Source organism: Papio anubis, chromosome 20, assembly GCF_008728515.1.
Source record: "Papio anubis isolate 15944 chromosome 20, Panubis1.0, whole genome shotgun sequence".
NCBI lineage: Eukaryota > Metazoa > Chordata > Mammalia > Primates > Cercopithecidae > Papio > Papio anubis.
In genome coordinates this window covers 20566477-20578509 of record NC_044995.1, presented here as the reverse complement: position 1 = coordinate 20578509, position 12033 = coordinate 20566477, and the positions used below count along the sequence as shown (strand labels likewise).

The following is a 12033-nucleotide window of genomic DNA, read 5'->3' as shown; positions in this document are numbered from 1 at the left end:
ATGGGCTGGGGGCTTGGTCTCTAGTCCTGAGAGAGAAGGTGCCCAGACTTCTGCATCTGAAAGAGGAGGGGACTGGGTCTCAACTGCTGCCATCTTGACGGGACATTTTGGAGGCCTGTATTCCTGAGCCCTCAACAGAGGAATTTACTAGGGGACGGGGGTCTCTGATGCTTGCATCCTTGGAGAAGGACAAAACTGTGAGTGTCTGGGTCTAAAGAGGGTGAGAGTCCTGCGGGAGGACTCAAAATCCACAACGGGCTGAGCCCATAGCAGGACTCCTGGCTGGGCCCTTCATGGGGCGGGACGCCTGGAATCTCCAGGGGCGGGGGCCTGGCGCAGGCTCCCGCCCGGGGTTCCCGAGCTGCTCCACTCTGCGCGGAGCCGCCACGCTATTGTCCTGGCCAGGAAGGCGGGGCCGGCGCGGGGCGTGGCTGGCGGCGCCGGCGCAGCCCGGGGGCGGCGGGAGGAGGAGGTGGCGGCGGTGGCGCTGGGAGCTCCTGTCACCGCTGGGGCCGGGCCGGGCGGGAGTGCAGGGGACGTGAGGGCGCAAGGGCCGGGACATGGGGCCAGCCAGCCCCGCTGCTCGCGGTCTAAGTCGCCGCCCGGGCCAGCCGCCGCTGCCGCTGCTGCTGCCACTATTGCTGCTGCTTCTGCGCGCGCAGCCCGCCATCGGGAGCCTGGCCGGTGGGAGCCCCGGCGCGGCCGAGGTGAGGCCGGGCCGGGTCCTGGGGGATGGGGGAAGGGGCGGGACCGGGTCTTTGGACGCCAGCGCGGACATGTACAGGACAGAAAGCGCGGTCTTTCCAGCCAGGTGGTCAGCCCCCAGGCGCCCCCAACCGCATTTATGAACCCAGGGTTCCAGGCCCCAGCTCCCCCATCCTCCGACGTCCCAGCCCCCTCCCACCCCGAGCATAGGAACTGGTCTATTCAGAGCCCCTGGTCCCAGAAGTCCAGCCCCCTCTCCAGACCCAGGTGACTAGGTCCCAACCCCCTCCCTCCTGGACATAGGACCCACCAAGCAGCGAGGCACTTAGATCCAATAATCCAGACCCCTTGTATTCTCTGGACCCATATGGAGGCCCTTGCAGCCTCCCAGGACCCAGGAGTCCGGTCCTTCAGTCACCACCCACCCCAACCAGATGTAGCTCTCCAGTCCTCAAGGACCTGGTGTCCAGGACTGTAGGCCCCTGAAGCCAGGCCTTATCAGCTTTGCACCCTGCAACCGGAGCCTGAGCAAGGGATGGAGGGAGGAGGGGCCAGAACGCCTGGGTTCAGGCCTCCTCCGCGATTCAGGTTTAACCCCTTCGGGCTCCAGAGCGGCTGAGCTGGGGTCGGGGCGGAGTCTGTCTCCGCGGCAACAAGGCAGAAAGAATCCCGGGGGACCCGGGTCGCCATAGCAACGGGAGAGCTAGGGCGCCCCCGCCCTACGGGAGCTGTTTCCCAGGGAACGGTGCCTCCATGGAGGCGGTGTGCACAACGGTGCTTGGGGGAGGGGGCTGGTGCTGGGGGTCTCGGTCCTAGGGAGCAAAGAACCAGGGGACCCTCATGCCAACGCCCCCCGGGTCCTCATTATCCCCTCCACTTCCATCCAGGCCCCGGGGTCGGCCCAGGTGGCTGGACTATGCGGGCGCCTAACCCTTCACCGGGACCTGCGCACCGGCCGCTGGGAACCAGACCCACAGCGCTCTCGACGCTGTCTCCGGGACCCGCAGCGCGTGCTGGAGTACTGCAGACAGGTGGGCGGGGCCGAGCGGGAGGGGCGGGGCCAGCGGGAAAGCGGGCGCCAAACGAGGCGGGGCCGCCCGTAGAAAGCTACACTTAAAAAAGGCGTGGTCCAAGGTGCCGCGGGATCTAAGACGTGGAGGCTGGGGGACGTGGCCAATAAAGAGGCGCAACTATGCTAGGGCAGGGGACCTGTTTTGAGATACTAAGTCAGGAAAGGGGGAGAACCGCGAGATAGCCAGAGAAGAAGTGGAATTTAGGAATCTGGTGGTCTTTGTAAAGAGCAGAGGTGTAGTGGGGAGTGGCGAAAGGATAGGCGGGGCTACGACAGAAAGAGACCTTAAGGACTAGCGAGATGGGGAAAGGGGTGGAGCCCAATGAAAGCGCGGAGAGCTGGGGGGCGTGGCCACGAAAAGACAAGTCTGTAATGGGAAGGGAGAGTTTTGGAGAGGCGAAATAGAGGAAAAGGCAGGGCTAAAAGGAGGGTGAGACCTTTGGGGAGACGAATCTGACTGCGGGGAGGGGTGACCAGAGAGGTGGGCTTAGAGGGACCTTCAGAAAGAAACAGCACAGGAAAAAAGATAGCCTTGAAAACGGACCTGGCCGGGCGCAGTGGCTCACGCCTGTCATCGCAGCACTTGGGGAGGCGGAGGCGGACGGATCACCTGAGGTCAGAAGTTCGAGACCAGCCTGGCCAACATGGCGAAACCCTGTCTTTACTAAAAATACAAAAATTAGCCGGGCATGGTGGTGCGTGCCTGTAATCCCAACTACTCGGGAGGCTGAGACAGGAGAATAGCTTGAACCTGGGAGGAGGAGGTTGCAGTGAGCCGAGATTGTACCATTGCACTCCAGCCTGGGCGACAAGAGCAAATCTCCGAAAGAGAGAAAGAGAGAAAGACAGAGAGAGAGAGAGAGAGACAGAGAGAAAGGAGGGAGGGAGGGAGGGAAGAAAGGGGACCTGACTACTGGAGAGGGGTGGCTGGCAGAGGCGGGGCTGTGGGCTGATTGCCCCCATCTGATCCCCCCAGATGTACCCGGAGCTGCAGATCGCACGTGTAGAGCAGGCTACCCAGGCCATCCCCATGGAGCGCTGGTGCGGGGGTGCCCGGAGCGGCAGCTGCACCCACCCCCACCACCAGGTTGTGCCCTTCCGCTGCCTGCGTGAGTCCCAGGCGGGGAGAGGGGAACTGAGGTGGGAGTTTCCGAGGGGCAAAATTCTGAGCTCCTCTCTCGGACCCACATTAAGGGGGTGGGTGCTTGTGTCCTAAGTGGGGCAGAGAAGCCTCTGAGGATAAAATATCTGGATTCTGAGGAGGGTGGGGTTGGTGCTGTAGGAGGGTCTCACCCTGGTGTCCCGCGCTTCCCCAGCTGGTGAATTTGTGAGCGAGGCCCTGCTGGTGCCTGAAGGCTGCCGGTTCTTGCACCAGGAGCGCATGGACCAATGCGAGAGTTCAACCCGGAGGCATCAGGAGGCACAAGAGGTCAGGACCTTGGCCCACCCGTCCCCAGCCCCCAGAACCCAGGAACCAGGACCCCAACACCCTCCTCCACCAGAACCGAGGGTCTGGGCCACCAGCATCCTCTTCCCACTTGGGATCTAAGAATTTCATCCCCCAACCCGTTCCTCCAGAACCAGGAATCCAGGCTCCCAGCCTCATCAACCCCCAACCCAGGCAGCCCAGCTCCCCATCTACCCCTCCTACCCCACAATCCTGGCATCTGGGTCCACTCTTCCTACAGGCCTGCAGCTCCCAGGGCTTCATCCTGCACGGCTCAGGCATGCTTTTACCCTGTGGCTCGGATCGGTTCCGTGGTGTGGAGTACGTGTGCTGTCCCCCTCCAGGGACCCCCGACCCATCTGGGACAGCAGTTGGGTGAGTGAGAGGGAACCCTCCATGCCCATCCCAAGGTTCCTGAGGCAGGGGATGGAAGCCTGGGAGCCTGGGCCTGGGTTCTTATTGCCTGGGTCCTCTCCTGCTCCCTCAGTGACCCCTCCACCCGGTCCTGGCCCCTGGGGAGCAGAGTAGAGGGGGCTGAGGATGAGGAAGAGGAGGAATCCTTCCCACAGCCAGTAGACGATTACTTCGTGGAGCCTCCACAGGCTGAAGAGGAAGAAGAGGAGGAAAGGGTCCCACCCCCGAGCTCCCATACACTTGCAGTGGTCAGCAAAGGTGAGGCAGTCTCTGAACCTCTGGGGCCTCTCCACCATAGAGGGAGAAACATCTGGGGGAGTGTTGCCGGGGGCTGTTTTTGGGAGGGACCTATGGGGGAAAGGCCCAACTGAGGAGAAAAGATGAGAGTATCTTTAGATAAAACAGAGGTAGAAGAGCTAACCTGCCAAGGGAGGGGGTGGTTTGAGGGTACTTGGGAGTAGAAGGGCCATTGGGTAGGTCCTGAGGATCATTTCAGGAAAGCTTGGAAGATGGTGTAATGGATTCCTAAGCTTTGCAAGAAAAGGCTAGGCCCAGTCCAGAACTACATCTCCCATAATGCCAGGCAGCAGAGGTGGCTAAACTGGGTGCATGATGGTCTCCGGTGCACTCTAGGAAATGTGGTTCTCTAAGTAGAAAAGGCGACCTGGAGGTGGGCTGCAGACTGACCTCCTGATCCCTGGTCTTGCAGTCACTCCCACCCCGAGGCCCACAGATGGTGTGGATATCTACTTTGGCATGCCTGGGGAAATCAGTGAGCACGAGGGGTTCCTGAGGGCCAAGATGGACCTGGAGGAGCGTAGGATGCGCCAGATTAATGAGGTGATGATACCGGGGGCCCCAGGACCCTCTACAGTACGGAGCTCCCTAAATACCAGGAAACTCCTCCAGGACACATTGATACTACCTCCAAAGGCTCCCTAAGCCCCTTTGACCTTGAGCTCTCAACACCATCCCCTAAGATGACCAGAGATCCATGGCCCATCTAGAATCCTACTGAGACGCCACCAGATTCTATGGAAACTCTGGTCTATGGTACTCTTTCACTTTACTGGTTTTTGTTGTTGTTGTTGTGATGGAGTTTCGCTCTTAATACCCAGGCTGGAGTGCAATGGTGGGATCTCGGCCCACTGCAACCTCTGCCTCCTGGGCTCCAGTGATTCCCCTGCCTCAGTCTCCTGAGTAGCTGGAATTACAGGCACCTGCCACCATGCCCAGCTAATTTTTGTATTTTTAGTAAAGACAGGGTTTCACCATGTTGGCCAGGCTGGTCTTGAACTCCTGGCGGGAGGAGATCCACCCGCCTGGACCTCCCAAAGTGCTGGGATTACAGGCATGAGCCACCACGCCTGGCCTTTCTTTCACTTTAAACTCCTTCTGGATCTTCCCTCTTGGGAACCCAAGAGCCAGTGAGACTTAAGGGATCTAGGGCCTCTAAAATCTTTTTTTTTTTCTTTTTTTTGAGACGGAGTTTCGCTCTGTCGCCTAGGCTAGAGTGCAGTGGCGCGATCTCCACTCACTGCAAGCTCTGCCTCCTGGGTTCACGCCATTCTCCTGCCTTAGCCTCTACTCCCAAGTACTCCCGAGTCCCCAGCTGGGACTACTGGTACTCACACCGTGCCCAGCTAATTTTTTGTATTTTTAGTGGAAATGGGGTTTCACCATGTTAGCCAGGATGGTCTCGATCTCTTGACCTCGTGATCCACCCACCTTGGCCCTGTAATGTGCTGGGATTACAGGCATGAGCCACCGCGCCCGGCCATGGGACCTCTAAAATCTTAAAGAGGGGTTGGGGGACTTGCCAGGTGGATCAGGGTGGATTCTGGGATCCTGAAGCTCCCCTCCGAACACAGGTGATGCGTGAATGGGCCATGGCCGACAACCAGTCCAAGAACCTGCCTAAAGCCGACAGACAGGCCCTGAATGAGGTAGGACAGCCCCAGTGGGTCCTACTCATGCCTGTCCGCCACCTGGAGCATACTCAGTTTCACCTGGCTCTGGCTGTGTCATGCCCATCCAGTTCCACCCCTTTCCACCTATTTTAGCCTTTCCTGTCCCCATGCCTACATGCAGCTCTGCCTCTCTTAGCCGCCATCTGACCTGACACTGCTCTGCTCCTCAGATTGGCCATATTTGGCCCCATCTACACTTCACTTGCCTGTCAGGGCCGGCTCTGGAGTCCTGTCCCAAGCCGGGGCCCCTGCAGATGCAGCCAGGGCCTTCTTGGTCTCTCTTTGATGCATTCATGTCTCTATCAGGCCCTGCCCCCTGATTCTGGCTCTGCCCGGCCAATCTCACCTCTTTCAACCTGACCTACCCCATGGAGACCCCACTCATGTTAGCCCCCATTCCAGCTCTTGGTCCCACCCCTATCGTGTCATTTATGCACAGCCTGTCTCTAGTTTGACCCTGCCCAGGCCAGGAGCCCTGCAAGGCTTTGTCCCTTTCACCTTAACATTGGTCAGTTCTGCTCCCAGATTGTTTCCACTCAGTCTTACAGTTTACATCCTCACATTGGCTCCCCGTGGGCCTAGTCCCACCTCCACTCTGCCTGGCCCTGTAGCCCACCCCTTCCAGTCCGTAACCTTTGGTTCTGCCCAGGCCTGGACCCCTGGAACACCCCCTAACCCCATGTAGCCCTGCCTTTCCAGGCTCTCTTTGACCAGGCTTTGACCCATCTTCTCCTCTCCTGACCCTGTGCCTACCCGCTCCCCAGCACTTCCAGTCCATTCTGCAGACCCTGGAGGAGCAGGTGTCTGGTGAGCGACAGCGCCTGGTGGAGACCCATGCCACCCGTGTCATCGCCCTTATCAACGACCAGCGCCGGGCCGCCTTGGAGGGCTTCCTTGCGGCCCTGCAGGGGGATCCGCCTCAGGTGCGGAGACCATGGGGGCAGAGAGCAGAGAGCAGAGGGTGACAAGGATCAGGGTGGGCTTGGGCAGCCTGTGTCCCTTCCACAGGCGGAGCGTGTCCTGACGGCCCTGCGGCACTACCTGCGTGCGGAGCAGAAGGAGCAGAGGCACACGCTACGCCACTACCAGCACGTGGCTGCCGTGGATCCCGAGAAAGCACAGCAGATGCGTTTCCAGGTGCTCACATCCTCCCAGCTCCCAAATGCACCACTATTCCTCAGACGCCAGCACCTCAGGCTCTTCTCTTGTCCCTTAGACCCTTTTTCTGTCTTTTGAAGCCCTTCCTATCCCTTGAACACTGCTTCTCTGCCCCTTCCCAGTCTCTCAACTCTGCTTCCTGACCCTGAAACATGGACCCTCACACACTGTGCCTTTGACGCCTGTTTCTTGTCCCTTGGATTCCTACTCCCCCTGCCCTTGATCCTATGTTCTTTTTTTTTTTGAGATGGAGTCTTGCTCTGTCGCCCAAGCTGGAGTGCAGTGGCCGGATCTCAGCTCACTGCAAGCTCCGCCTCCCGGGTTTACGCCATTCTCCTGCCTCAGCCTCCCAAGTAGCTGGAACTACAGGTGCCCACCACCTCGCCCGGCTGGTTTTTTGTATTTTTTAGTAGAGACGGGGTTTCACCGTGTTAGCCAGGATGGTCTCGATCTCCTGACCTCGTGATCCGCCCGTCTCGGCCTCCCAAAGTGCTGGGATTACAGGCTTGAGCCACCGCGCCCGGCAGATCCTATGTTCTGTCCCTTGGATTTTCACTGCCTTTCCCAGAATCCTCTTTTTTTTTTTTTTTTTTTTTGAGACAGGGTCTCACTCTGTCACCCAGGCTAGAGTGGTGCAGTGCAATCTTGGCTCATTGCAACCTCTGCCTCCTGGGTTCAAGCAATTCTCCTGCCTCAGCCTCCCGAGTAGCTGGGATTACCAGCGCGTGCCACCATGCCTGGCTAATTTTTGTATTGCGTTGGTGCAAAAGTTATTACGGTTTTTGCTATTGAAAGTAATGGCAAAAACCGCAGTAACTTCTTTTTTTTTTTGAGACAGTCTTGCTCTGTCACCCAGGCTGGAGTGCAATGGCATGATCTCTGCTCACTGCAGCCTCCGCCTCCTGGGTTCAAGCAATTCTGCCTCAGCCTCTTGAGTAGCTGGGATTACAGGAGCCTGCCACCATGCCAGGCTTTTTTTTTTTTTTTTTTTTGACAAGAGTCTCACTCTGTTGCCCAGGCTGGAGTGCAGTGACGTGATCTGGACTCACTGCAACCTCCACCTACCGGGTTCAAGCTATTCTCCTGCCTCAGCCTCCCGAGTAGCTGAGACTACAGGCAGATGTCACCACATCTGGCTGATTTTTGTATTTTTAGTAGAGACGGGGTTTCAGCATATTGGTCAGGCTGGTCTCAAACTCGACCTCAGGTGATCCACCCTTGGCCTCCTAAAGTATTAGGATTACAGGTGTGAGCCACCACACCTGACCCCAGCTAATTTTTGTATTTTTAGTACACACTGGGTTTCAGCATTTGGCCAGGCTGATCTCGAACTCCTGAGCTCAGGTGATCTGCACACCTTGGCCTCCCAAAATGCTGGGATTACAGGCACGAGCCACCGTGCCTGGCCAGAAACCCCAATAACTTGCACCAATCTAGTATTTTTAGTAGAGGCAGGGTTTTGCCGTGTTGCCCAGGCTGGTCTCGAACTCCTGACCTCAGGTGATCAGCCCACCTCGGCCTCCCAAAGTGCTGGGATTACAGGCATGAGCCACTGTGCCCAGTCGAGAATCCCCTTGTTCCTTGAACCCTCTTCCTGTCCCTCGACCTCCTTTCTCCATAACTCCCCTTGTTTTCCCTGGAACCCCTGTTCTGTGTGCTCAAATTTGAATTCCCCTTTCCTGGATGTTTTCTTTCTGTCTATGGAATCCGTTCTGTGCTCTTGAACTCCAAATCTTGCCTTGAACTATGTCATCTGTATGACCCTCCAGTCCTCAATCCCTGTCTCTGGAATCCCCTCAAACCCCGCTTTCTGTTCCTTGGACCTCATTCTTCAATTTCCTTCTCCTATGGCCCAGTTCCTGACCCTTGTGCCACACGTCCTGTCCATTGCATGTGCCGCTTTTCCTTGGCCGCTATTGAATTCCTCCTTCATACTGCCTCAGTTTCCTCGTGTTCAGCCTGCATTGCCCAGCTCATCCTTCATGTCCACTCCCCACAGGTGCAGACCCACCTTCAGGTGATTGAGGAGAGGGTGAATCAGAGCCTGGGCCTGCTTGACCAGAACCCTCACCTGGCTCAGGAGCTGCGGCCCCAAATCCGTGAGTGCCTATTACCCCGGCCCCCATTCCAGAACTCTGAGGGCAGATCTTGACTCCTAAATATTGATCCCCCCAATTTCATTTATTTCTCTGTAACAAACCAGCCCAGAACTTAGCAGTGAAAATCAACAGCCATTTTTCTTTGTTCATGATTCTGCCATCCAGTCTGGGCTCAGCAGAGTGGTTCTTCTAGTGGTCTTGCCAGTGGTCAAGCATGCAGTTGTATTTAGCTAGCAGATCATCTGGGGGCTGGGAGTCTAGTACAAACGGACCTTTCTCCCTCTCCAAGGAGGCTCAGGGCCTCTCTTCTCCATGGAGCCTCTCCGTGTGGTCTCACCAGCAGGGTAGCTGGATTCCCTACTTGGCCGTTCATGCTCTCCAAGACATCAAAGTGGAAGTTGCTAGGTCTTAAGGCTTGGGTGCACATTCTATTTGTTAAAACAAGTTACAAATCCAGTCCAGATTCAAGGGAAGGAACCTATATGCATACCAGAAAGTGTGACCTACCACAGCCCCCAGATCTATTGTGGCTTCCTCCTGGATATCTCACACATAACCCTGATTCTCCTGGTATTTAAGAAAGCTATCATCTTGAGCTGGGCGCAGTGGTTCACGCTTATAATCCCAGCATGTTAGGAGGCTGAGGCAGGCAGATCACTTGAGGTCAGGAGTTCGAGACCAGCCTGGCCAACATGGTGAAACCCCATCTTTACTAAAAATTAAAAAATTAGCCAGGTGTGGTGGCACTTGCCTCTAGTCCCAGCTACTCAGGAGGCTGAGGCAGGAGAATCACTTGAACCCGGGAGGTGGAGGTTGCAGTGATCTGAGATCACGTTATTGCACTCCAACCTAAGCAACAAGAGTGAGACTCTGTCTCAAAAAAAAAAAAAGAAAAAAGCCATAATCTTGAAACTTCAGCCTCCATCCTTCCTGCCAGCAGTGCCTCCCTCCAGCTTCCCACTTTCTCAGACCACACTTCTGGCTATCCCACACTTGGGGCTGACTCTGCTGTCTGCACGATCCCCCAGTTGCTCTACTGTTAGGGTGCCCTTCACTCACCCCAATGCTCACTACCTCAGCCACCTTTCTGCATCTCCCCCTCAGAGGAACTCCTCCACTCTGAATACCTGGGTCCCAGTGAATTGGAAGCCCCTGCCCCTGGGGGCAGCAGTGAGGACAAGGGTGGGCTGCAGCCTCCAGATTCCAAGGATGGTGAGTGAGCCCACATATAGATGACCCCAGACATTGGGGAACATGCCCCAGCTTAATTTGTAATCCCCTAGAGTCTGAGGGTGTCTTCACCACCACAGTGACTGGGAGAGGATGGGGAGGAACGTCTGAGGTTGCGGAGGCCTCTGTAGGATCCCCCATCCTCATTCTTGGTCCCTGGGAGGATGTTTCTCCACCTTTCTTTGCTGATAACCCTCCTCTCTTCACTCTTCCACTGCCTTGCTTCCTCTGGCTTCCAGCAGACACCCCCATGACCCTTCCAAAAGGTGAGTGTCTCGTAGTTAACCCCAGCCTCCAAATCCCACTAATCCCTGAACCCAGAAGGAAACAGGGTCCATCCATTGGGAACCTCAGACTCCCTGGGGTAGAGTCCGATATACTTTCCAAGGCCCTCCTCTGAACCTTAAAGAATGAAATAGTGCCAGGCGCTGGTGGCTCACACCCGTAATCCTAGCACTTTGAGAGGCTGAGGCAGGAGGATCCCTTGAGGCCAGGAGTTTGAGACCAGGCTGGGCAACATAATGAGACCCTGTACATACAAATAATTTAAAAATTACCTGAGTGTGGTGGGGCGTGTCAGTAGTCCCAGCTGCTCAGGAGGCTGACATAGAAGGATCACTGGAGCCCAGGAAGTTGAGGCTGCAGTGAGCTGAGATCATGCCCCTGCACTCCAGCCTGGGTGACAGAGTGAGATTCTGTCTAAAAAAAAAAAAAAAGAATGAGATCAGACTTGGGGGTAGGGTCCACAGAACAAGACGCTGCATCCCCTGAGAAAGAGAAGATGTCCCCGCTGGAACAGTATGAGCAAAAGGTAAGTTGGTCAGACCTGTGGGCTCCCAAAGGGGAACAAGAGCGGGGCCTATACTGCTGGGTATGAGGGAGGAGATGCTGGGGGCTTAGATTCCTTGTCCTGAGGGAAGAGGGAGCTGAGGACATGGAATTGAGATCCTAGAAAATGAGAGGGTTGGGGGACGCTCTCTTGGGCCGCTGGGGAGGAGGAGGCGGGCGCCAGGCTTCTGGGTCCCTGACACCTCCTGCTCCACCAGGTGAATGCGTCTGTTCCAAGGGGTTTCCCTTTCCACTCATCGGAGATTCAGAGGGATGAGCTGGTAAGAGGAGGAACAGCCGGGTACCTAGGGGAAGAGGCCAGAGGTCAGCGGCCAGGCTGTGATTCCCAAAGCCACACAGGTCCCTCAAAGACGCCCTCTGCCCCATCTCCTCTCCCTGCAGGCACCAGCTGGGACAGGGGTGTCCCGTGAGGCTGTGTCGGGTCTGCTGATCATGGGAGCGGGCGGAGGCTCCCTCATCGTCCTCTCCATGCTGCTCCTGCGCAGGAAGAAGCCCTACGGGGCTATCAGCCATGGCGTAGTGGAGGTGAGACCCACCAGGGCGGCGTGTGGGAAGAGTTCCTGAGCCCGGGTGTGGGCAGGCTGAGAGGCCTGCGGGCAGTCCCGCCCCCGCACCCCACTGTCCTGTCGTTCCCCTGCCGGTTGCAGGTGGACCCCATGCTGACCCTGGAGGAGCAGCAGCTCCGCGAACTGCAGCGGCACGGCTATGAGAACCCCACCTACCGCTTCCTGGAGGAACGACCCTGACCCGTCCCCCTTCACCCCTTCAGCCGAACCCAGACCTCCCCTCTTCCTGGAGCCCCAGAACCCCAACTCCCAGCCTAGGGCAGCCGGGAGTCTTGAAGTGATCATTTCACACCCTTTTGTGAGAGGGCTGGAAATTCTTATTTCCCCTTTCCAATTCCAAATTCCATCCCTAAGAATTCCCAGATAGTCCCAGCAGCCTCCCCATGTGGCACCTCCTCACCTTAATTTATTTTTAAGTTAATTTATGGATCCTTAGGATCCTTGGTCCTAGTGTCTATTTCCCTGGAATTCACCCTTTCATGTTTCCTTACTAACATCCCAATAAAGTCCTCTTCCCTACCAA

At 56.9% G+C, this 12033-nt stretch overlaps 1 protein-coding gene across 2 annotated transcripts; it reads left to right on the top strand.

Annotated features, from left to right (window-relative positions):
• The first annotated feature begins 368 nt into the window (after window positions 1–368).
• On the top strand, window positions 369–12033 carry APLP1 (amyloid beta precursor like protein 1). 2 transcript variants are annotated; one of them, XM_009194199.2, is made up of 17 exons: window positions 369–707; window positions 1593–1736; window positions 2754–2886; window positions 3094–3206; window positions 3466–3599; window positions 3712–3896; window positions 4348–4478; window positions 5510–5584; window positions 6373–6531; window positions 6617–6745; window positions 8766–8865; window positions 9970–10077; window positions 10338–10361; window positions 10836–10906; window positions 11142–11204; window positions 11326–11469; window positions 11592–12033. In XM_009194199.2, exons 1-17 carry the CDS (start codon window positions 561–563, stop codon window positions 11688–11690), a joined length of 1959 nt encoding a protein of 652 aa, XP_009192463.1. In that variant the 5' UTR covers window positions 369–560; the 3' UTR covers window positions 11691–12033. The 2 variants fall into 2 exon arrangements, with proteins under 2 accessions (XP_009192463.1, XP_003915417.1); XM_003915368.3 differs by having other exon boundaries at window positions 10335–10361.